Consider the following 23227-nt stretch of genomic DNA (forward strand, 5'->3'; position numbering starts at 1 on the left):
GAGGGGTGGGGAGGGGGCATATGGTAACACCCTAACCTTTCATGTCCCCCCTTCTCTCTCTCTCCCTCTCTCTCTGTCTCTCTCTCCGTGTCCATCGTTGTCCCTCTTTCTCTCTCCATCTCTCACCCCCGTGTGTCTCTCAGCGGTTTCCATGGCGACCCGGTGGCTGTGGTGCTGCTGCTGAGGAGAATAAAAAAAAAAAGCGCGAGAGATGCATGAGTGAGGAAAGGAGGGAGCGAGGGGAGAGGCGAGACGGTCGCTTAGCAGGAGTGCAAGGACAGACCTGAGGTAATTAGTAGTCAAAAGCATTTCGAGGATTAAATATGAGCTGCACAAACCTTCTCTTAAAGATGCCAGTGTGATATTCATGATCCTGATTTACTTTGCAGGTGCTAGACGTTTACAGGGCCCAGCGTGCGCAAGCAGCTGAGTGGCTTAAATCATAATCACATTAAGTATGAATAAACAAACAATAAAGTTTTTTAAAGTTTATATTTCAGAGCAGTCTGTGGTCTGTGGAGGTTTTGCTCCGAGCTCTGAAACTTGACGTGACACAGCGGATGGAGTGGTTATTCAGCAGGAGCGCCACTGTTTTGAATATATGAGGCCTCCCCAAATTGGTGATTCACCTAGATGCTGCCATCTGCAGGCCACAGGACACACAGTCCTTCCTATTTAGCATGAGAAAAGAAAGCTGCAGCTCCTTCTGACCACACGCTCACTGACACAGTGACTCCTTTATAAACTTTCTTTGCATTTCTCACTTAACTTCACTAAGCAAGTTACACTAGATTCAGTGCAATAGAAAACAGAAAACAGAATAAGAAATGCATACATTTATATTCCCATCCAAGAAATAACAATTGACGTTGAACAAACAGGCCTTTATAATTCCACATCTAATTCATTTATTTGGAAAAATGTGTGTTGCCTTTCAAAAATCGTGTGTGAAAATTGGCTCCTACCTTTGCAACCACACAGTGCAGAGGTGCACCTCTGTGAAGATCACCTAATTTAATTTTTTCATCTCAATAACAGCTGTTGAATTTCCTCCATCAGGGGGATGTACCATATGCTCCCAGGTTATACTGTACATATAATAATGGCAGCCCCAGTGGGCCAGCAGAAGGCTATAGTGTCTATCAGCTTTAGATGACACGTTTCGATAGGAGACTGATTTAGGCCTGAGATACAACGAGATGACTTGAGTCTCCATCCAATCAAGGAGGTGCGAAGAACACCTGCGGACAGTGGAATAAAGTCTACAGGAGGATGATGACCAGTGTTCTGCCACACAACCCAACATTACATTAGCTTTTGCACCCCAATACAATTTGCACCACGGAACACAAAACCACCTCTGATGTCTCTATGAAGTGTTTTAGGCAATAAACTGAACATTCACCCCACCAAATGATCACAGTGTGCTGCAGTGTAAAAAAAAAAAAAAAAAAAGGGTTTTATATATTTTTCTCCTAGTTATTCCCTGCGGCTGATAATGGAAAGTGAAAACACATGTTGAAACTGATCGACTCATTAAAAAAAAAAACAATATAGTTTTAGTACATGCAATATTGGCTCCATTGTCGTTTCTCTTGTTTGGTCCCAAGCCTACTGCTGCATCACATAAGTGCAGCTCGAGCACCGCAGACTGCCACTGTCCTGCCCAGGCTCCATCACCATAGCAACGGGATCTTTGACCCTGTCTGTGGAATCCTTGACCTGGATGTAGATCAGCGAAGCACCAAGGGAGCCTATTGGCTGAAAGCTGCTGCTGTGCTGATGCTGCAGAGGAGGTGGTGGTGGTGGTGGTGGTGGTGGTGGTGGGGGGGGGGGGGGTTGTGTTGGTGGTGATTGGGTGGGGGCTCTGAGGGTCAGTAGCAGCTCAGGCCGGGGAGACGATATTGGCTCCTGAGGTCCGCAATGACTGAGAGACTCAAAGCCTGTCCTTTGACTCAAAACAAACCTTCAGGTGTGGTTTGTTCTACCTTGATCAGTGCAGCCCTGGACGGTGGAGGGTGCTTTTTGAGCATCGAGACTGATGGGGAGATTGTGGAAAAGAGGCACTTGATCTATTTTGTAAAATGCATTTCTGGAAATAGGGAGGAGGTTTAGTGAGAGCCAGACCAACTGGTGTAGTAGCATAATTTTGATAGGTTTTACAGCATGATGAAGTTAGACTGCGGAAGAAATGTCAGATCCAGTTGTTAGAGAGGTTTTGTTGCCTGATGGAGACACCTCTGTGAACAAGACCTTCAGAGATCTGATTCCTCTGGGAGAGTGCAGCCTGTCTTCAAGAGGGGCGAGACTTGTTGCTGGAGCTCTCGCTGTTTTTTTGTCCTTGGATATTTGTGAGCATAATGTTCCTGAGTGCTCCAGATATGCGCCCCAATTTCCTTGACAAACAAATCTCTCACAGTGGCAGGGTCATCCAGGAGGTAGTCATTGTTCAGAGTACAGGAACATGGCAGCATCCTTTGAGTTTGGACCTCTAGAGTTTTGCAGACTTCTCAGACAGAGTGCCTAGGTCTCCCTGTGGGTATCACATCAATGGTCTTGCTTTAAGGCTGGGTGTGGTGAAAATGGGGTTTTAAAAAATCTCAGTTTCCCCAAGGCAGGCCTAGGGCAGTTTAGCAGGCCATCAAACAAGGCATACTCTGAACAGGGTAGAAACGGTCCTATCAGGTTTTCCCCTGAAGGTTGGTCACCCTTACTGTTCTCCATGATGGCAAGTCAGTAATAAAACTTAATTTGTACATTCTGCAGCGCATTAAAGGGTGGTGATAAGAGACAAGAACAAGAAAAGGCCTGAAATAAAAATTACAATTAAATTTGCATTGTTGCACATCATCAGCTGCAGTTTGTGTGTGGAAACGACTGAATAAATGGGTCCATTGAGATAAATTATGGGTGTTTACATTTGTATGTCAATAAGCTAAATGTAAATTATTACTTATCCGATGGCATATTGAGGTAAAGGTGTTCAATATCTAAAATGCTGTGAGCATCTCTTAATGGCTTTTTTTCAGAAGGTACTTATAACATCAGTAAATTACACTTATCTCTAACCCCTGAATCACAGACTGCTCGTCACAGCGTCAGCAGAGGGGGTTTGCTTGGATTTGTGAATGATATGAGGTGGCTCTTCAAAGTGGCCTTTAGCCGACATTTACATTATTTATTAATGTGTGTGAGGACTGTGCTGGTCTACATCAGAGGACTTAATTATGTCCAAGGAGGCCAAGTGATAAGTCAAAGACCCCACTCACTATCATCATTGTAAAAATGATCTTGTAAGTATATAACTTGACACTATTTATTTTTTCCCTCAATTGATAGATTCTGAGAAGCTTGCAATTATCTTTGGACTACAGAGCTACATAAATGAGAATTGTAATGTCATAGAGAAAAACAAAATGGAGATGTGTTTTAAATTTCCTTTTAGAAGCTGATAGAGTAATGCATCTCAAATCTACGAGAGCGCTGTGCGGATGTTGTCAAAGTAATCTGGAGCAAGGCCATGAAAACAATGAGAAGCAAGTTTTTAGTATTGGTGTTAAACATATAATCTTTTCTTTTTGGTCCCTACCAGTATTAGCTCTGGGGACCAGAATGCTGGTGGAGTTTAGGCCATTTCATTCAGTTTTTTAAGGAATAAGAATGTCTAAAATGTTCGGTAAATATTCAGTTTATGTGAGATTGTTAACTATTCATTTTGGGCTCCATCTATAGGAAATTGGCTTGCAAGAAAATAACTGATGAATTTATGAATGATTTTCATTAAAAATATTTTGGACGTTGTTTGTAATAACTATAAGGGTAAATGTTCAGCTTTTGTGACTGACAAGCATCAAAAGCAAAGGCAAAATTCCTGACAATAAATCACACTACTTGACTTGCAAACCAGCAGTGCCATATCACTATGTCAACTGTAATTATTGGGTCTTTAAGGAAGTGACAGAAGACATTGGGAAGAAAGAATAGCACAAGGGTGGAGGGTTTGATAAGATGTTCAAGACACACACCATTCTTGGGTTTCATCATGCTGACAGCTTAGAGCAAGGAGAAATAATTAAGGATTTGATCCACGGTGACCTGCATTCGATGGACCTCTTCAGACCATTTGGGGGTGGGGAGAGGGCACGCTCCCAGTAATACAGGTACGGAGGGTGGAGGAACAGAGAAAAGCCCAATAACATAATGTGAGATGGAGACAGACGGATTTCAGAATATGACAAGTGATGATCCATTCAAGAAGTTTCGGTTAGATTTGTAAAAAGATTATTTTCAAAACGTACACAAGCAAAACAGGTGGAAAATTCACTTACATGCACACTGTGCTGCACATTATATTTTTATTCATATTTAAATTTTAAGATTGTAACATTCCAAACCTAAAATGAATACCATTTAATTTATGTTTTAAGCTGTTTGGGTATGTTGTTATTTGATATGGACAACTTTGGTGCTGGAGTGAATCTCGGACGTTTTGGGGAGTTTGAGTGATGCATAAGAGGAACACCTCTATGTTTTCAGGATGTTCTTTTACACCACATTAGCAGCAAAAAATTAAAATTTGTAGCAATTTTAGTTACTGACACATAAAGACTAACCTTTCCAAGCCTCTGAAATTCTCACGTACAGTTGTTCTGTAAATAAAAAAAAAGAAAATAAATAATGTGCACAAACTGCTTTAGGTCATCAAACCTTTATTATTCACCAGAAATAATTTCTAATATATAAAGATTTCCACAAAAAAATTGTCATACCAAAAGCAAAATTTCTTTAACAAAAAATTTCCCCTGAATGAGTTTTTTTTTTAAACATCTATTAACAATACAAACATACATTAATAAATTCATTTACCAAAAACACACAAAAGGAAAGATGGAATATGTCCATTGTCCCTCCCCCTGCCTGGCCCTGCAGAGACCTTCACTTCAGACAGTAGCAAGTCTGCCTGCTTAAGTCGTGCCTGTATGAAGGGACTTAGAGTGAGGGCCCTTATTGATCGTCTTCTATGAGTGAAGTCCAGGCATTAGTTCCAGCAGGGTGAGTAGACAGCTGTCCGTGAGCCACTCTACTGGACCTACATAGCAGGGCTGAGTGGAGCTGGGATGTGCACTTTTGATTTTGATCTCCCCAACATCACTTCTATTGACCGACGCACTGTCCTGTGCTTTACTTGCTGAGAGAAGCACTTGCTGGGGCCTTGCTGGAAACCCGGACACGAGCCACCATTGCATTATCCCGGCTGCTGTTGACAAGCTTGTGATGATGAATCTTCCATGGTCTGCTGAGGCCTAGCCCTAATCACTGCTGTCATCTACTGGCAACTGCCGTATCCACTGACCATGGCAATCACAAGTTGGGTTATCATGGTACACAGGGCTGAGAATCCGAGTGTTTGTTATCTAGTTGTGTGTGTGGACTAGGCTCTCCAAAGTTGGACACAAAGGTCAATCTACACTGAGAGCAACCCACTTTTCAATCTGTGCTCAGTTCTCTCCCAAATTACGAAACGATGAAAAACTTTTCTTGGCTGTCCTTTTAATTACAACTAATTACTTTCTACTTTACATAACGTAAGTCTTCAAGTACATCATTTCAATGAGAACAAAGCCACTGTCTAACGACGAAGCATGATTTGTTCTGTATAATGGTCTGTTTGTATTTGAGAATTTCAAGAGCCGCCGCCATCAAATGCTTGATAAGGAGTTTTGTATGATTGTAGCCCATCAAGTCTATTTGTGTGTGTGTATAATCTAAACCTTGACCATGAGCATGTGAATCATTTGTGGAAGCCCAGCTGTCTTAAACTTATTTATTTTAAGATTGATGTTATGAGGGGGCTTATCACTTGATCTTGTGTCACAGGCTTGCTTGGTCCTGTTCCCCTGAGACTAAGGAGAAATATCTTGGTATTTCCTGTTTCATCCTGGTGTCCTAAAAAGTAGCACCTGTGCATGAATCCAAAGGGAAAGCACATTTTTTTCATTATTATTCATTTTTCATTCACGAATAATGGGAACGTTTCAACTAAAAACGAATAGTTTTGAAAATGTTAAGGCCTGTTATGAACACAACCAATGGTAGGTACTGCCATCTAGTGGTTATTACATGGATTGCAATTACAAAAAGAGACCTTAAAAATGCTTCCAAAGTCACCTGTAACCATAACTTTCAATGGCATACCCTATTATTTCAACCCTCAAAGTTATTATAATATACACCAAAGAGTCTTATCAGCCTATACAGCTCAGTGAGTCTCTATGTGCCCACCGTTACTGGATGTCAGCATTCTCCTGGCTCTCAGAATCCTTCGGCCCTCCTCGTAGTCATCCTGATCCACACTGATCAGCAGGCGGATGCCCTCTGTGCCTGCAGCCATTCTCAGGGAATCAGTGATGAAGACTCCCTTCAGGGCCTCAAGCAGAGCTCCACTTAGGTAGTCACCCCAGAAGGCCTCCAGGTTGTCCAGCTCTGTGAACTTGATGTCGCAAACGATGGAACCTAGGTCTCTGGCACGCAGGAGTGAGTTGGCTTGGCTGAATAACTCAAACTGCCGCTCCAGGGGCTGCTGCTTGTCCGAGGAGACACCGTTGCGGAGTGCCGACTCATGCTCCAGGTATTCGGCCCGGACGCGCAGGCGGATATCTGATAATGGAAGAGGGAGGAGGAAGTGGTGATGGAAAGTGGGGCAAGGGTGTGGTGGGAGGGGGAGTGAGGTGTGAAATAATGGTAGGGAGAGTAAAGGGGAGAAAGTGAATAATGAGGGCAAAGATACAGCAAGGAAAAGGGGGAGAGAAGAGAGAAAAAGTAGTAGTAGTAAAGGGTGAAGAAAGAGGAGGAAAGGTTACAGGAAAAAGTGGCCCACATAACCAACGGAAAGGGAGGGGTCATGAAGTCAAAACAAAGGGAAGAGATAAGATGGGGACAAGATTGTTAAAAACTCCCCAGCTCATTTAGCTCATCTACATTAATGTATCACATTAAACATGGATTATAAAGGGGGTTCAAGAGAACAGAGTTCCCTATAGGAGATTGTGACCCAATAAGCTGACCACTGACTGGACTGGAAATGTACACTGAAATACCTCTGGATATTTCTTTTGATAGAGGCCTGACAAAAGAGAAATACAATGGTGCAGCAAGGCAGAGCAAACTTTACGTAGGGCATTGGCGCTTCAGCAACCTGACTGTATGCATTTTTGTGCTAAATAAGGCATCAAAAATTTGTTTTGGTGAAAATGATTTGACATTTTAGAGCATCAAAACAAATGTGTTAAAATTAAACCAATAGTGCAATTCCCTTTCTTCACAAGCAATACCATAATTTTTACGTATTAATGTCAGCTGATGACTGCAAGTAATCAGAAGAAAGTGATGCATGAGAATTTTCATTATGACACCTGGCACGGTCTGTATACATCATGGCTATAATACATGTTACCGGTGGGAATAATTAAAGCAACTTAGCAGTGTCAAGCCGTGGAGTGTTTTTTTTTTGTGTTCCACCTCACTTTTAAAAAACACCAGATTCATTCTGATCAACATGTTTAATGCTGAGAACAGATAGCTCCTGGAGTTTCGCAGTAACAGGATTGGTGGTCATGCAACAGCACAGTGAGAAAGATCAGAGGATACATACTGTACTGAGCAAGAGCACCGCAGAGATCGTCCCCCATGTCATTATTCCAGAGCTTGGAGTGGAAACCCGCTGCTGACGACTTTTGCTGCAACAAAAACCCATCCCTCCAACTCAAACCCCTTTAGTAGAGGTTAACAGTGTTTGCTACCAATTACATCCATTTCACTGGAAACATTCTCCTTAATGTTCCATCGCAAAGCTGCGCAGAAAGACATAACTGCGTCTCTAGGTATGCAAAACCCACCCCAACTAAAACCTCTTTGCTCCTTTTTAAGAAAGACTATTTAGTAACAATAATAATACATTTTATTTATACAGTGCTTTTAAAAAAGGCACTCAAAGAAGCTCATTAAGTAACAAGGTCTGACATTGAGGAAATAAAAATCTCGAAGACTGTACTCAAAAGAAACAGTCAATAGAACATTTAAATGTTTTTAAATGTTACAATAAAAAACTGCTTTTTTTGGAGAAGTAGAAGCATGTTTTCACATTATATGACTTCACATCACCCAGAGCCAAGGTTGTGTGTGTGAAGCTCATACTTATGACTCTAATGGGGAGACAATGCCTGGGGTCTTAGTTAAGGCACAGAAAGACTTTAACATTACAGGAGAGCACCAAGGACTCAACTTGAATACTAATCAAGCTTTGTGCCTGGTTAACTATACAGTAGCTATCGTTCCACTAATACATGGTACATGTTTCAGCTCAAGAGTCACGTTTACCCTTTCTCCATTCATATTTGTTTGGGGCTGTGGGGAATGGCGCAAGACTCAGGAGGGATAAAGTTTGGAAAATGCCAACATTAGAAATGCAAATGTTGAATTAAGGCATTGATTTTGCATCTCTTAACATTTGTAGGAGAGCGATAACCAAACACTGGCTTTTGCATTCATGCTTCATAAGGCTGTAATTAGATTACTACAAAAACAAAGGATTTGATCAAATGAGAAGCTTATTTAATGAAGTTTAAGATGTTTAAAATATGCAGGGTTGAAAATAAGATTCAACTGAAAACCCACTTTAATCTAGTTTGCTCATACAAGAAAAAAATGAAGGCAGACTGTTTTTCTTCATAAAAAGGCATTATAGTACAAGAGTATGAAACACTGACATTTGGCAGGACTTTATAAAGGACACATTTAGATAGTGATAGTGAAATTATTAAAGCCTATCTCATGACAATGTCTTAAATAACTGATATTAGATTGCAATAACCTTTCTCCGGGTCAATCCATTGACAATACATACAGATACAGATTTGATACATTATGTTAAGGAAAACTTTGTCATACCACAGATCATGACTGTCTTAGAGGACTTTAAGTACCTATACAAAGTATTCATCCCCCTTAGACCTTTTCATGTTTTATTGTTTTGCAACACTGACTTACAGTTGACTGCTAACATAACAGCCGGTAAGTCTATGTCATGACAAAAACTGTATTCCAAAGACAAAAGATCATCATCAACACAATTGCAAATGTTGCTGATTGCTCATTGGCAAAATGTTTGATCAGGACAACTGTGCAAAAACAGCTCCAATAATTAACAATACCCATAAGTGCAGTACTGTCAATAATGAAAAAATCTGCTAACTCTAAAAGAGCTGCAGGGTCCCAGGGCTGAAATGGGAGATGTGCTAGCAGCTCTGTGAGGCTGTACTTTAGCTAAATGCTCATACCAGCATGCTAACATGCTGGTATGAGGTAACACACATATGATACAACGATAAAAATTGGCATATTGATGTTTAGCAGGTAGTTTACCATGTTCATCATGTTGGTTTAGCTCATTAGCATGAAAACATTTTCTAATTAGCACTTAAAGGACTAGTGTGTAAGATTTAGTGGCATCTAGCAGTGAGGTTTCAGATTGCACCCAACTGAATACACCTCCCCCCACCCTCCCCTTCCAAGTGTGTAGGAGAACCTACAGTGGCCATGAAAAATGCGAGAGGCCCTCTCTAGAGCCAGTTCAGCCAGTCCGTTCTGGACTATTGTGGAAATATGGCAGTGCATCATGGCGGCCTCCATAGAAAGGGACCCGCTCCCTATGTAGCTATAAAGGGCTCATTTCCAGGTAACGAAAACATAGTGATTCTTATTTTCATGGGCTTACATACTAGTTAAGACATACTTATGAATATCATATTCCATTTCTGCCAAGTCTTTTCCACTAGATGTCACTAAATCTTACACACTGGTCATTTAACACAAAGTGCAGCAGACACCGATGGATGTCATGGCGTAATTTTTTTTCCTACCCACATTCTCCGAAGACCAGCCCCTACTCTGCCTCTGATATACCTGAGCCTAAATCTAACCAACAAAGGCAACAAGCACTAGCCAATCAGAGGCAGAGTAGGGCAGGTCTTCACAGAATGCAGGTGGGAAAAAAAATAAGGCAATGTCATGGGTTCTGCAGGTATTTGGTCATAAACCAAAGTATTGTACGAAATGAAATTTTGACCAGATGATGGCATTCAATTTAAACTCAGGAGACTAAAGCTATTAAAATTTATCCTCTGGGAGCCACAAATGTGTGTACCAAATTTCACAGCAATAAATTTCATAGTTAGTTATGGTAATTAAAAAGTCAACCTCATGGTGGCACTAGAGGAAATATCAAAAAGTAGATGTGGAGCTATATCACACCATAAATTAAATCTTCAAGATACTAGAGGAAAAGCCAGAGGATCACCAAAGTCATTATAATTTATCCTCTAGGGACCTCGACTATCTCTTGTAAATTTCTTTTCTTTTTTTTCCAATTTCAATAGGAAAAGTCAGGGGTTCATCAATGTATACTCTGACGACCATTACTGTCTGTACAAAATTTCATAGCAATCCATCTAATAGTTGTTGTAGTTGTTATTGATATTTCAGTCTGGACCAAAGTGACGGATGGACGGACAAACAGACTAACCGACCGGTTTGACTCTGGAGATGGCAATTACAAAAAATCTCTGAATCAAAATGGAAGGAGGTTCTAAGGTCTTAAGAGACCAAAATAAGAATTGTCCATCATACTAAATTATTTTTTGGCATAAGCCAGTCACTGCTCACCACCAGAAACACACTAACCCTACAATTAAGTGTAGTGGTGGCAGTGTCATGCTGTGGGTTGCTTTTCTGCAGCAGGCCATGTACTGCTGGTGAAGGTGGAGGGTAAATTGAATACTGAAAAATACAGAGAAATCCTAAAGGAAAAATCAGCTACAGTCTGCATCAGAACAGTGACACATTTATTTTTTATTTTTCAGCACAATGACCTACAAATTTGTGCAAAATTGTTTTCACTTTGACATCTGTTAATCAGTGTCAAAAACTCATCCATTGTGGTTCACTGTTGCAAAACAATGAAATATAAAAATGTCCAGGGTGGGGGGCGTTGAAAACATTTTAAGTCATTTGGTTCTTGCAAGCACTTTGACAAATCAGCAGTAACAGCATTTCAATATTTTGAGAAGAAAATTGTCACAGTATGTCAAATAGGATATCTATCTTAAAAGGGACACAATACTTTATATCAACTTTTTAAAATCTTATACAATATTCAATATGGACTCAGTGAAATATTAAGTTTAAGCGCTGTTAACAGTTCGACCTTTTGGATCATTACACTGTGTGAGGGCTGCGGCTACGATAAACACCTGCCCTTCATGCAATTACTGTATTTATAGATGGCCTCCATTTCTGCCTTCCAATTTCATACTGAGCAGGATGGAAGTAGAGATAGTGGCACTGAGGAGAAGGCCATTTAAAACCACAGGAACACAGTGATAGTCATTTTGTTAGGGTTACAGAGCACTTCACGCTTCATCAGACACAGAGACATCCACTTAGACAGGACATTAGGAAGCACAGCTTTCATTTTCTCACTTTAAACACCAAGCCCGTTTGGCTTCCTCCATCTCAACCCGCCCAAAAAAAAAAAAAAAAAAAAAAAAGTTTAAGTACCCATTTACGAGGAGTCACTTGGCACGGAGAGCTTCAACTCTTTATCGATCCGTTTTTCTGCTGAACGACTGACCAAGAGAGTGGAGAGTTAGGGGAGTACTGAGAGACAGGCAGACAGAACTCTCTCTTTTCCCCCTAGACAAAAATCACTCTCTGTACCATTTTGCGTAGTTTGAGCATTTAGTGTTCGTTCTCTCCCTCTCATTGTGTGTAAGGATACTGTTTTCCTGACACACAGGTTGGTCTGTTTAGAACTGCAAACACAGAAAGGAGAGAAAGAGAGAAAAAGAGACAAGCACAAGTGTGTTGGATATCTGTCGACTGGGTTTTTTTTTTTTTTTTTTTTTTTTAAACAACAAGCAGGCATGGCACAGCACTCACTTCTATTAGTTGTAATGAGGATTGAGTCGGGCCAATAGCTGGTTTAAAAAAGTTAATCAGCTCAGGACTGCTTTTACTGTAGCTCTATAATATAACATGGTAGAGTCTAAGTGGGCTGCTTGGGACTACTCTTACCTTGACCAAATCTCTTACCCTAGCCTTCACCAACCCATTATTTAAGCCTCAACCATAACATTAATCAGCAAAGTCCATTCTAACAAGTAAGGGCATTCACAAGCACCCCATTTAGATAGCACAAAACCACTACTGAGCTGAAGGTACAAAAACCTTATGGGCATTTGAACCAGCACTTGTCATTGTCAGAATGTAATTGAGACACTTCAGTGAAAATGATCTGAGAGATGAATCATGACAAGAAAGGGTATTTGAGGTCTCATTAAATGCTAGGGGCCAGCATTGGACTGAACCGCCCTATCTATCTCTGCTCCCTCTTGACAAATGCACACCCAGGGCTCACACGAGGCACAGAGATAAGATACAGCAGGAGCTTCCTTCAGCAGAGCACTGTTGGGTTATTTTCCTCAGAACTGCTTGAGTAAAGGTTACACGGGTGTTAACAGCTGTCTGTTGGCAGCCATTTTAAATTCTATGAAATGGAATACAAGGCCAGTCCTTACAAAAGGACAGGTACCCATACCCAATTGGCATTTTTATAACTTGAGACTCCAGAGCTGGCTTATGTGAAGTTTAAACCAGTATGATTTGAGTTATTTGAATATCGAGGCAGATGTTTACAACTACTTGTAATGAAGATGGTGTGAGAGGAAAAAAATAGCCCCAAGAGGTTTCCCACATGAGGAGACAACTGGCATGTTCACAAACATGTCCAACATATTTCTGTTTTGTCTTTACAGGTTATACACTGGGCTTTATTGCCCCAAGTAAAGTTTCTAGATTGTGTATGAACACATTCACAATCCCCTATTTTGTGTTTCAATATAGTATACAACAAAATACAGGTAATGTCATTTTATAATTTTGTGACCTTCCATAAAATTACTTTATGTAGCAGTCCGACATAAAAAACAGAATTATATGTCAATGACAACACCTGTACTGTGTTGTATATTTCTAGCAAAACACAAGTAATCACAAACATTTCTGCCAAGACAAAGAAGCAGTTAGTTGGCCACATTTGTGAAATGTGAGAAGTTAGCTAGAAGTTACTCACAAATAGCTTCTATAAAAATCCTCAGGGAATATTAGGGAATTGAAAATAGACTTTCACTTAACATATCCCCATTAGAATGGTCAATTTCACGTTGAATTTTTAGAGGCATGTTTGCCTTAAACACCAGCTGAACACTTTTTGAATATATTTGAGGCTTACTGCAAAGCACTCTGTCAGTTCTGTGAAACACTTGACACCAACAACCCTCATCAGAAATGGATAAATTAAGGAATCTCAAAAACAGGATATTTTTTTCATCCACAGGGCACAACACTAAAGAACATTACAGGACGAATTTTGAGAGCAAATTGTGATTCCTAAGGGGGATAGGGTAGGGGGCAGCTATATTATGATACACAAGCATCGAATACAGAGCACAGTGGCAGCATCACCCCCTGTTGTAACAAGGGGGGAGAGCCTCTTTTACCTTAGGCATCGGCCCAGACTTGTGAGCGCGCGCATGACTGAGTCGATCACACACACTGCAGTATGTACGGACAGAGTGTAGGGACAGACTTTTTTGTTTTGTTCCTCAGTCTCCCCCTCTGTCTCCATGATCCTTTGTGTCTTAGGTTACTCGTTCTGAGTCACAATCCTGAGTCAACCTGGTGGAATCAAATGTGGAGTCAAGACAGCAACATGTTTACAGTCACATCACTCATCCTGAATAGCTAAAAAGGGCTGTCTTCATTGTTAGATGATTTTTGTTGAGTCAAAGTCATCAGGCCTTTGTTGTAATAAGGATGTCTGACAACAGGCAATGATGGACGTTTAAAAGAAATGCTTAGAAAGGTCTGCATGAATGACTAAGCAAACTTCACAAAAACGGGCAACAGAAGTTAGTGTTATCACAATCTTATTTAGGTTACAGAAACTAGCATTGGTCTTGATTAAAAGGCAGGCAAGAATATCACTGTGAAACAGGACATGGATAATGGATCATATAGTGCAGCTTTCAAGTGGCGATAGGTTGTTTCGAACAACTGCTCAAAAAATTTTTCAGAAGATGTATGTGGGGTTTGATGGTTGGCTCTCGTGACAACTTTGTATCTAGCTTGAAAATAAAGCAGAACAAGGGCTGCAGCAGGTGGTGATTGGACAATTTGTATAGACAGTATAGACAAAAGGACAGGAGACAACCTACCAGTATGGGTTCTTATCAACAGCAGCAGCTGAACATAATCAGGTAATAAACAGGTTAGAGAAAAGGTGAAATGAAGGGGAAAGAATGCAATGAAGGGCCAAATGGAGAAATAGATACTGCATGTTAAATCAAGACAGTTAAGGAGATACTGTAAGTCTAAACATATTCATAACGTAAGAATGAAAATAAAACGCGCAACAGCTGAGTAATAAGGAAGATGTCATTCAACTGAAAAGGAAGGGCAAGCAATTTTATATTTCATTGATCATTTCCGTGCCCTGCAGTTGAATTAATGGTTGTGAACCAGTCTTTGCTAAAGTTGTAAATCAGACAGAGCCCTTGAATTTTTCATGTCTAAGATGTTAAGTCAGCATCTGCTGCACAGACAAGGTATAAGGTGTTTAAATTGTGCTGTCAGACAAAAACATAGTTCTAGCATTGCTAACAAGTAAGTCTGGTGCAAGTTAGTGCTCAAATAAATATCTTACTGTATTCAACATTTAAGTGCCACTGTTGTTCCCTATATAGCAAAGAAAGATTTTATACCCCGGTAATATCACAAATTACCTTGGTAATTAAAGTGCTACAATAATTTTAAGTAATTTACAAATTTTAAGCAAACATTTCAGTAAATGTGACACTAAGAGCCCAGAGGCAAAATTAAGCAGTTTTTCCATAACACATCTGACAAAGGTGTCTTCCATTTTAATTCTGTGCAGTTCAAGGGCCTTTTGGTGCGGATAATATGCTGACATTTTGCACCCAAATCCCTCCATTGTATGCCTGTCAGGCACTAGTAGTGCTCGTGTGGCTGGTGTATTACCAGCTGTTGTACAGGATCAACTGGAATATTGTAATTGGTCCGGTTCTTTTGAAGTATTTTAGTAATGTATCAAACATTCTTCCTGCTCTTGACACTTTCCTTTCTCCATTGAAGAGAGCAAATCAACACTACTGAATCACAGCTTTGTAACACAAGGAGTTGAAAAAAATAAATAAAGTGCGACTCAATGTGCAAGGTTTCTGTGCCTTATGATTGTTTTTGGGATGACAGTTAAAAGTTAAATAAAAACGCAAAATTTTCAGACTCAGTATGCAAACTCCTTAACTCAAGCCAGGGTTCAGCATAGAAGAACATCAAAATCAGAACAGAAAATATGGTAATGCTGGAGAAGATGTTGAAATGAATACAATTGGAGCTGATACAGTTAGTAAAAAAGAAGGGAAATTATCTATAAGAGAAAATGGTGGGATGAAGATAGGAAGGCAAGGGATGAAAATGTAAAAGAGACAGATAAGGAATGCAGGAGCAATACTTACCGCAGGATGTTTTATGTGGTGGCACTGGTGGTGGCAGTGGCTGGACCTGCCTGCTTGTTCTCTTAGGTCTGCGGCTCCAGCCATGTCCCCTCTTCTTCCTCCTCCTCCCGGGGGTTGGCCCAGGCATAGGAGGGTAAATACCTGACAAAACAAGCATGGAATTAGTTTTATGAAATTAAGACTTCTTTGTGTAGGATTGCTGTTGCACCGTTCTATTTCTGTTGATCATCTCATCACAAACTAACAAAACTTGCTATATGCTACTGTTTTTTTTGTACAACCATCCATATTGTGCATATCTGATCAAAACATCCTATATTTTCATGGAAGGTTCACCATGAAACCAGGCACCAAAACTACATGCAATTCTATACTGTAGAGCTGACACTACAGATGGACAGTACTGTATATGCATGTTTCTTCCACAACAGAAGGATGGAAGGGGTAAAATGTCCATTTCAGAGAGGGTGCAATGTTACGTGCTGTAAGAAATGATAAGCACTGGGTCTGGACAGTGCCCTTCCTTGACTGCCAAAAACACTGGTGGCCAAATTCTATACTATAGTGCACTTACCTGTTCTTAATTGCTGTGTGAAGGATGGAAGAGGCATTTCTGCCTGTCTGGAGCTGTGTCGCATTCCAGAGGCGCACACGAATTCTCCGTCCTCTATTCCATACCTCTGTCCAATTCTTTCTGGAGATACTGAAAAGCATAAAAACATGGATTAAAAACTCATCATTAGGCTATGACAGCTAGGACAGACATACAATTATGGGTGACACATCCTAGGTGGTCATCATAGAGCGAGGCAACATCCAAGCACTCAACATAGTCTCACAATCTAATAACCAACACCCATATGATTCATCCTCACCTGTTCTCCTTTTCTTGCAGGACACTAAAGGCAGCAGGTCATGACGGGTGAGGACTCTCAGTAGTCCCAGTAGTGGCTCCAGGTTACCATCACTGAGGTATCCTCGCCTCTCCAGCTCCAGCAACAGCTCAAGGCCACTCTTTGGCTTATATGAGGCCTCCAAAGGATGTTGGGAGCCCTGGGAGCCCTGGGCGCCCTGGGGCTGTAACCGCCGCCAGACCTTTAGCAGCTCAGGACTTGGGGACACGCCTGAGTCAACTGCTTCACCCTCACAGGGTTTAACTGTCCAGCCTGCTGGATCAAGTGGATGTGGTGCGGAGCAAGTTTCATTTAGAAGGAAAGAGAGTACCTCAATGTCAGTCTCTGTCAGCTGGGAACCAACTATTTCAAAGACCTCATGGAGAGACAACATCCCATAGTAGTTGAGGCACTCTGTTTCATCCCAGTAAAGTGAGTCCCTGAGTGGGTACCCTGGGTGATGAACTATGGCCATGGTCCAGGTCAGCCTATAGCACCTCTCCACCTTCCAACCTGTGTCAACACTGTTCAGAAGAAAAAAAGAAACATAACAAACTTTACATTTAAACAGACATGTAGAGTTCCAACTCTGCAGCTGTGGAGTTAGGAGATGACAGGATGCCTCTAGTATGAGGCAACTAACCACCTACCTCTAATGCAATCTAAGTTAATCAAATTGTGCTTGCTTCTCCTAGTAGGGCCTATTTCCTGCATTCTTACACTTGAAAGTTACTCTTACGAATTGAATGAATTTGGTGAGCCTGAAAATATTAGTAAAATCTACTTCGTATCCTTGGTAGATTCCTTGACAAGCTTTAAAACAATGTCTCGACAACAGGCAGACAAAACTAGCAATTAGGTTAGCAAAAAAACAACAGCAAGCTAACTATGTTATAGCGATATGCCCGTCTACAACGTTTCAAGGGCCATATCAGCAAGCTCAGCAGTCCTACCTATTTTCGCAATCAGCTCGACGCTGTCTGCAATGCAAAGTATCGGCTGTGAATGTGTTATGTTGTTGTCGATTCAAAGTATTTGTACAAAAGCAGCCGGGAGCCAAAGGGACGAGTCGTTCTTCACACGCCAAGCAGCAACCGGCGGAGTAAATTACCCCCTTGGCACGTTACGTAACCAGTCACGTTTCTCTGAGGAAAAAAAAAACAAAACAAGAATTTTGACAAATCGCACTCAAACAGCTGTTTCGCTAAATAACCCAACTCAAATGACAAAGTACGGGTATATATGGTCTTCTGTGACGTATACAAAGATATTCACTTCGTATTGGACAGGAATTGTCTTGCATTTGCGATAACTGATATTAACGGATATTATTTGCTAGCATCTAAGGTCGATAGCTGACGTTAGCTACACACAGGCCTTGGTAAAGACGGGCCCTGGGTGATATCAATGATAATGTTAGAATAAACAGATATAAAACTGTTCAATGCATTTTGCAAGCGATATTTAACTATATACTGTACTTCACAACTCACCTTCCTGGTGATTAGCGTTTGATGATCTGGCAACTCCCACAGCGCCCTACAGTACTACTGACAGCAGCACAATAACACAGAGAAACGGACCAATCACAGCCTGCCGCCAGCTCAGTGACGTCAGTCTTGTGTTGATTGTCACTGATCTGGGGTCAGATTTTCTCCACCATCTTTCTATAAAGACTGAGCAACTTAAAACATACGACCGATCCCAAGTCAGTTGTTTTAACTCTATTGTCCCAGCTGTAATGTTGAAAAATAGAACTGTGTACAGTTTGTTCCCCAAACATATAATTTATCACTATTGGAAAACACGAATAGCTAAAAGATACATTTTTCAACCACATATAGTATATACGTTGAAAACATACAATCTGTAGCTGAAAGTAAGTGCAATACAGTGAGACAAAACGTCTGGGATTAGTGATTATAAATACATTGAAACTTCTACAAACGCTTACTTATTATAAACTATTTTAAGACAGAGCTCAAAGACGTTAAATGATAGTTTACCAACCAAATCAAATCACATAAACAAAGAGGAATAGCAGTTCCCATCGCCGTCAGTAGGTGGCGGTATTCTGCACCTTGACAGCAGGAAGTGAAATAACCATCCACATCATATCCGTGAACCACAACAAAGTGTATCCAAGACAGCCCGAGGAACTTCTACTGTGAGTATATATTTTTAAACAATCACATGTTTTACAGTTCAGGCAGGTCTGATCTCCTTTTCTGTTCGTTTGAAAACATCTACCCGCCGGTGTGGCGATTTTAAAAATCATCTATCTGCCTGGACCACAGTGGACATGAACGTTAGCAAAGAAGCTAGCTATAAACACCTTTTTTTTGAACAACCGGCAAAAGTTGTCTTTGCTTCGCATTATGTTTTATATAACTAATATGGGGAAAAAATCTAGTAACGTTATCTGTGTTACTTCATACTTTATGCTCATATGCTGATGTGTGTGTAATGATGTGGCAGTGACCAAGCCCGTTGTTGACTAACAGTTTCCACTCATGAAAATTACACTGCAGCTAAACTATCGCTGTGTGTCTCTCAGCCTGAGAAATGTGAAGTTGTGACTGAACTCAAGGCATCTAAACCGTGATTGTTTTGATGCTTATAGCTTACAATTTTTACTTTTCTTCAAAAATGTTGTGGCACTCTGTTTTCCATGACACTTTAAATTACAGCTCAAACTAACAACCGTTCATAATTGATACTTTACGAATACAATTTTGAAAAAAACAGTGAAAGTAAGAACAAATAGCCACAGGTTACAGCAGCCTTATGTCTTCATATTGCTTACTAGTTATAGGACAACATGAATTTTCAATGGTATTGAATTCATAAAGTAAGTAACTCTTCACCTTTGTGAAGCCATAGTTAGCAAATATTTGGTATTTGTACTTAATAAAAGGCTCAATTGATAAATAATTTATCTGAATTGTATTTTTTTTTTTTTTAACTTTTTTATTTATTCAGGGGAAATTAACTGAGAGCAATGCTCTCTTTTTCAGGAAAGCCCTGATCACATTCATAAGGTTACATATTCATACCTGGAAGCTGCCCAGTACAACCACAGTCTGATCTGCTGGCCACTGAACAGTTCCACTGGAGCAGTTGGGCTTAAGTGCCTTCTTGCTCAAGGGCACCTCAGTGGTGGTAATGAGGGAGGGGGCAAGCGCTGCTTCTTCACTTCCCACCCAGATTTATCCTGCCGGTCCAACACCTTTGGTCACAAGCTCACTTCTCTAACCTTCAGGCCACCACTGCCCCAATTATGAGAAATTATGAGTTATCAGTTGATAGAGAGAGATTTGATCTATCAACTAATTCTGTCAGCAGTAGCTCTGGATGTTGTTTGATATTTATTTGATACCAGTGACAGTATGATACCTTAGTTTTGGTACAAAGCAATATTTTGCTGAGAAAAAAACAACAAAAACCTTTGTTGATATCCAGCACTAGTCAGCACAACAATTATCTGATTATTTTTTTGTTGCCTGGTATAAGCATATGCTACGTGCCCGCCTGACCTTGTAGACAAAAAATTAATTTCTAGAAATTGGAATGGTATTGAGAGTGAAAATAGTATCAATTTTTATGTTTGTGCACTCATGATTGCCTTGCAGCTGACAGTCTGCAGATGCCATCTGGAGCTCCAAAGGGGGAGAACTGCCTTGTAGATATGGACAACAAGGCCGGGGATCTGTTCAGTGCTGAGGATGCTCATCCAACTGGCACAGGAGGAGCTGGAATCTTGGCAAAGTAAGAGCTTTTATCTTCTTATTTTTAGTGAGTCTGATGTGCACCAAAGTCATCACAGTAATGATAATATTATCATCAAACTATTGCAACTGTGTAGCTCAAATTTGTTCTCTTGTATATTTAATATAGGTCTACAATGCAGACAAATAATATTAAATAATTCGTCTCCCTACAAATGCATAAGGGCCTTCACAGGTTCTTACAGGATACAGCTCAGGTGTAAACAAAGCAGCCAGTCTCTAGGTGTATGAATTTCTTAATGCTTTTCTTTGTATTCAGTTCTTAATATCTTTGTCTCATTTCATAGGCTCTGGCTCCCCAAAGGCTTCTCAGCCAGTATGGCCAAAGAGTGGATTGACAGGCGCAGATTGTCCATTCGTCCATGGGCAGGCTTTGTGGACCAACGCAAGTTTTCGAAACCCCGCAACTTTGGGGAGTTTTGTCAGAGGGTGGTAAAAAATGTGGAAATTTACAACAGCAACTATACCTTCATCTTCCTGGGTCTCATCCTCTACTGCATGTAAGGCCAAGAAGGAGTTTATTGTTTGTTTTATTATGTCAGTGCAAATATTTTCACTCCCTGCTGTCCAGTTTTTACTCATGCAGTCTGTATCACATATGCATTAAAACTGTCTGAAAACTGTTTACAAGGTTTTCATAAGTCTGTTTTGGCCAACATTTCTCACAAAAGAGAAACAGAACAGAATATCACTGTGAAATACAACTTTAAAAGGTTTAAATGCTTTAAACTAAGACTAAACTAAATCTAAAAGGACCTCTATAAATTTCACCTTATTGATTGGACTATTGATGTTTCTTCTCCTCAGTATCAGCTCTCCCATGCTGTTGATTGCCTTGGCTGTGTTTGCTGGTGCCTTCTACATAATCCACCTCAAATCTCTGGAGTCCAAACTGGTTGTCCTTGGTGAGTAAAGCTGTCAAGCATGTTTCGCGATCCTGTAATTGTGTACCTGCTAAATAAAGTAAATTCTTGAAATCACCAGGAACTGTATTCTTAGTTATATCAACCACTTTAATATTTAAAACAATATTTGTTGCGAAAAATAGATGCTTAATTTGTGAAATGTCAACAGAATCTGTAGGTTTTTTTAGCAACTTAGCAACTGCTACTTTTTTACAATGTGAATATAACAGAAATTGTTTGCATTTGACCTCTCTGTGACTTTGATAAGCAAAGAAAAACAGTTAGTTCAATAAAGATAGATAATTAAATGCATGTCTGAGATTAGTTTAAATATGTCTTTGAGATTTTTATATTTTTTACCAGTCAGCTTATCCAAACCTGCAAAAGATGCCACAAACCTATTTCTAATCAGTGACATTATTTTAGGGTTTTTAAATCTGTAAATTTCTTGTTAACCAGGCAGGGAGCTGACTGTCCCCCACCAGATGAGTCTGGCTGGAGCTGTCTCTCTACCGGTGTTCTGGTTGGCTGGAGCTGGAGCTGCAGTCTTTTGGGTTCTGGGTAAGCCAAACCGTATTAGTTGTTCTTGTCATCCATTAATATTCTAAAGCATGCAGGAATATTCGTTACAATGCTTGTCTTTTTCATTTGTTACGTCTCCTCTCAGGAGCGACGCTGTTTGTGATTGGCTCTCATGCTGCGTTCCGCGAGGTGGAGGGATCCGACATAGACGAGCTCATGATGGAGCCTGTGTGAAGAGCGGGCTAAACCCTCAGCAGGAGTTGGTTGACCACCAGTCTTTATTTTGACCCTGTAATCAGCTCAGTGTGGTTGGGGAAAAACTGCTCCTAGATCTGTTCCTTAGCTACATGTGCATTATGTATTCCCTTCTTTTAAACTTATGCCAGTGTACCAAGAATGTACCTTGTCTTGCCTCTGAAATAAGTGTTGTTACAGACTGTATAGCCTTTTTAGGACTCATTCATACTAAAAATTCCTCTCTTAATGCATATTTAAGCACATAATCATGCATATTATATGCCTTTCTCTACATATTTTGTACCTTGGATGCCTCTGGTCTGTGTCAAATAGCCTCCTGTTCCCTGCATTGTCCCTCATATAACAACAGATCTCGCAACTTAAAAGACCACCTGTGCTGAACAGTATCTTGGGAAATAGCTTCTGGGTCTAAACTGTCTATTAGGAATGCTGATTTCTTATGTTAAGATAAAGGAATGTATACATGCAATGGTCACAATTCTAAATTGCTTAAAAAAATAATTCATTTTCCAAAGGAAATGTGCCATTTAAAGCTTTAAAGATATCTATCATAATCATGCACAAATAAAATGAAATGTTTTGCAATGCACAAACTAATTTGTTATTTCAGATAGGCTACTTAATAACAACTGGTTGATGAGAAGATGATGCAAAAAATACTTTGTTATTTCAGATAGATTACTTAATATAGATAGATGGTGAAAAGGGTGAAAAGACATTTTAAAAGGTCAGTATGTAGTGATGGTATTTTGTATTGGGAACAATGTGGTACTTGTGCTGACTGTCTACATGCTATATATGCATATTTCTCAGCTCTGTTCACAACATTCAGATCTGAAGGTCATTCTGTAAATTCCTTTTTTTTTTTGAAAATCGTTATTCATTTGTTTACATTTCAATGTACGATTTTGTATTTAAAAGACATTTTGGGTGTGCAATAAACCTCTCATGTAAAGATGGTTTGTTTCTGTTTTTTTTTCATGTCTTTTGATGTCCAGTTCTTTGGGGGTTTTTTTGCCTCTAATTAATTCAAGTAGTTTGTTCAAAACTGCTGTTGACTTCTGCTTGTGCATGCATGGCAGGAGTTGCAGTGAACTCAGTGGCTCTCAGCGCTTAGTCTGTACATTTTCTCATTTTTTCCGGTCCAGTCTGAATACACAGTGGAATAGGACAGTTCCAACCCTTGTGGCTCCTCTTCTCTATCTCTAGTA

At 40.2% G+C, this 23227-nt stretch overlaps 2 protein-coding genes across 5 annotated transcripts; one reads left to right on the forward strand and one right to left on the reverse strand.

Annotated features, from left to right (window-relative positions):
- Positions 1–59: 59 nt before the first annotated feature.
- On the reverse strand, positions 60–18642 carry dedd1 (death effector domain-containing 1). Of its 4 annotated transcripts, none has more exons than XM_067601078.1 (8): positions 18554–18642; positions 18037–18093; positions 17497–17688; positions 16526–17067; positions 16225–16353; positions 15651–15791; positions 6283–6657; positions 60–177 (listed from the first exon to the last, which is right to left on the reverse strand). In XM_067601078.1, exons 4-8 carry the CDS (start codon positions 17016–17018, stop codon positions 140–142), a joined length of 1176 nt encoding a protein of 391 aa, XP_067457179.1. In that variant the 5' UTR covers positions 17019–17067; positions 17497–17688; positions 18037–18093; positions 18554–18642; the 3' UTR covers positions 60–139. The 4 variants fall into 4 exon arrangements, with proteins under 4 accessions (XP_067457179.1, XP_067457177.1, XP_067457178.1 ...); XM_067601076.1 differs by lacking the exon at positions 60–177 and adding an exon at positions 4594–4649; XM_067601077.1 differs by lacking the exon at positions 60–177 and adding an exon at positions 4594–4649 and having other exon boundaries at positions 18037–18090; positions 18554–18621.
- Positions 18621–22975, forward strand: rabac1 (Rab acceptor 1 (prenylated)). The gene is made up of 6 exons (XM_067601080.1): positions 18621–18710; positions 20176–20311; positions 20619–20831; positions 21139–21236; positions 21696–21797; positions 21904–22975. The coding sequence occupies exons 2-6, from the start codon at positions 20190–20192 to the stop codon at positions 21990–21992; spliced, it is 624 nt and encodes a 207-aa protein (XP_067457181.1). The 5' UTR covers positions 18621–18710; positions 20176–20189; the 3' UTR covers positions 21993–22975.
- Positions 22976–23227: the final 252 nt, after the last annotated feature.

This window comes from Thunnus thynnus, chromosome 10 (genome assembly GCF_963924715.1).
Source record: "Thunnus thynnus chromosome 10, fThuThy2.1, whole genome shotgun sequence".
Classification (NCBI taxonomy): Eukaryota; Metazoa; Chordata; class Actinopteri; order Scombriformes; family Scombridae; genus Thunnus; species Thunnus thynnus.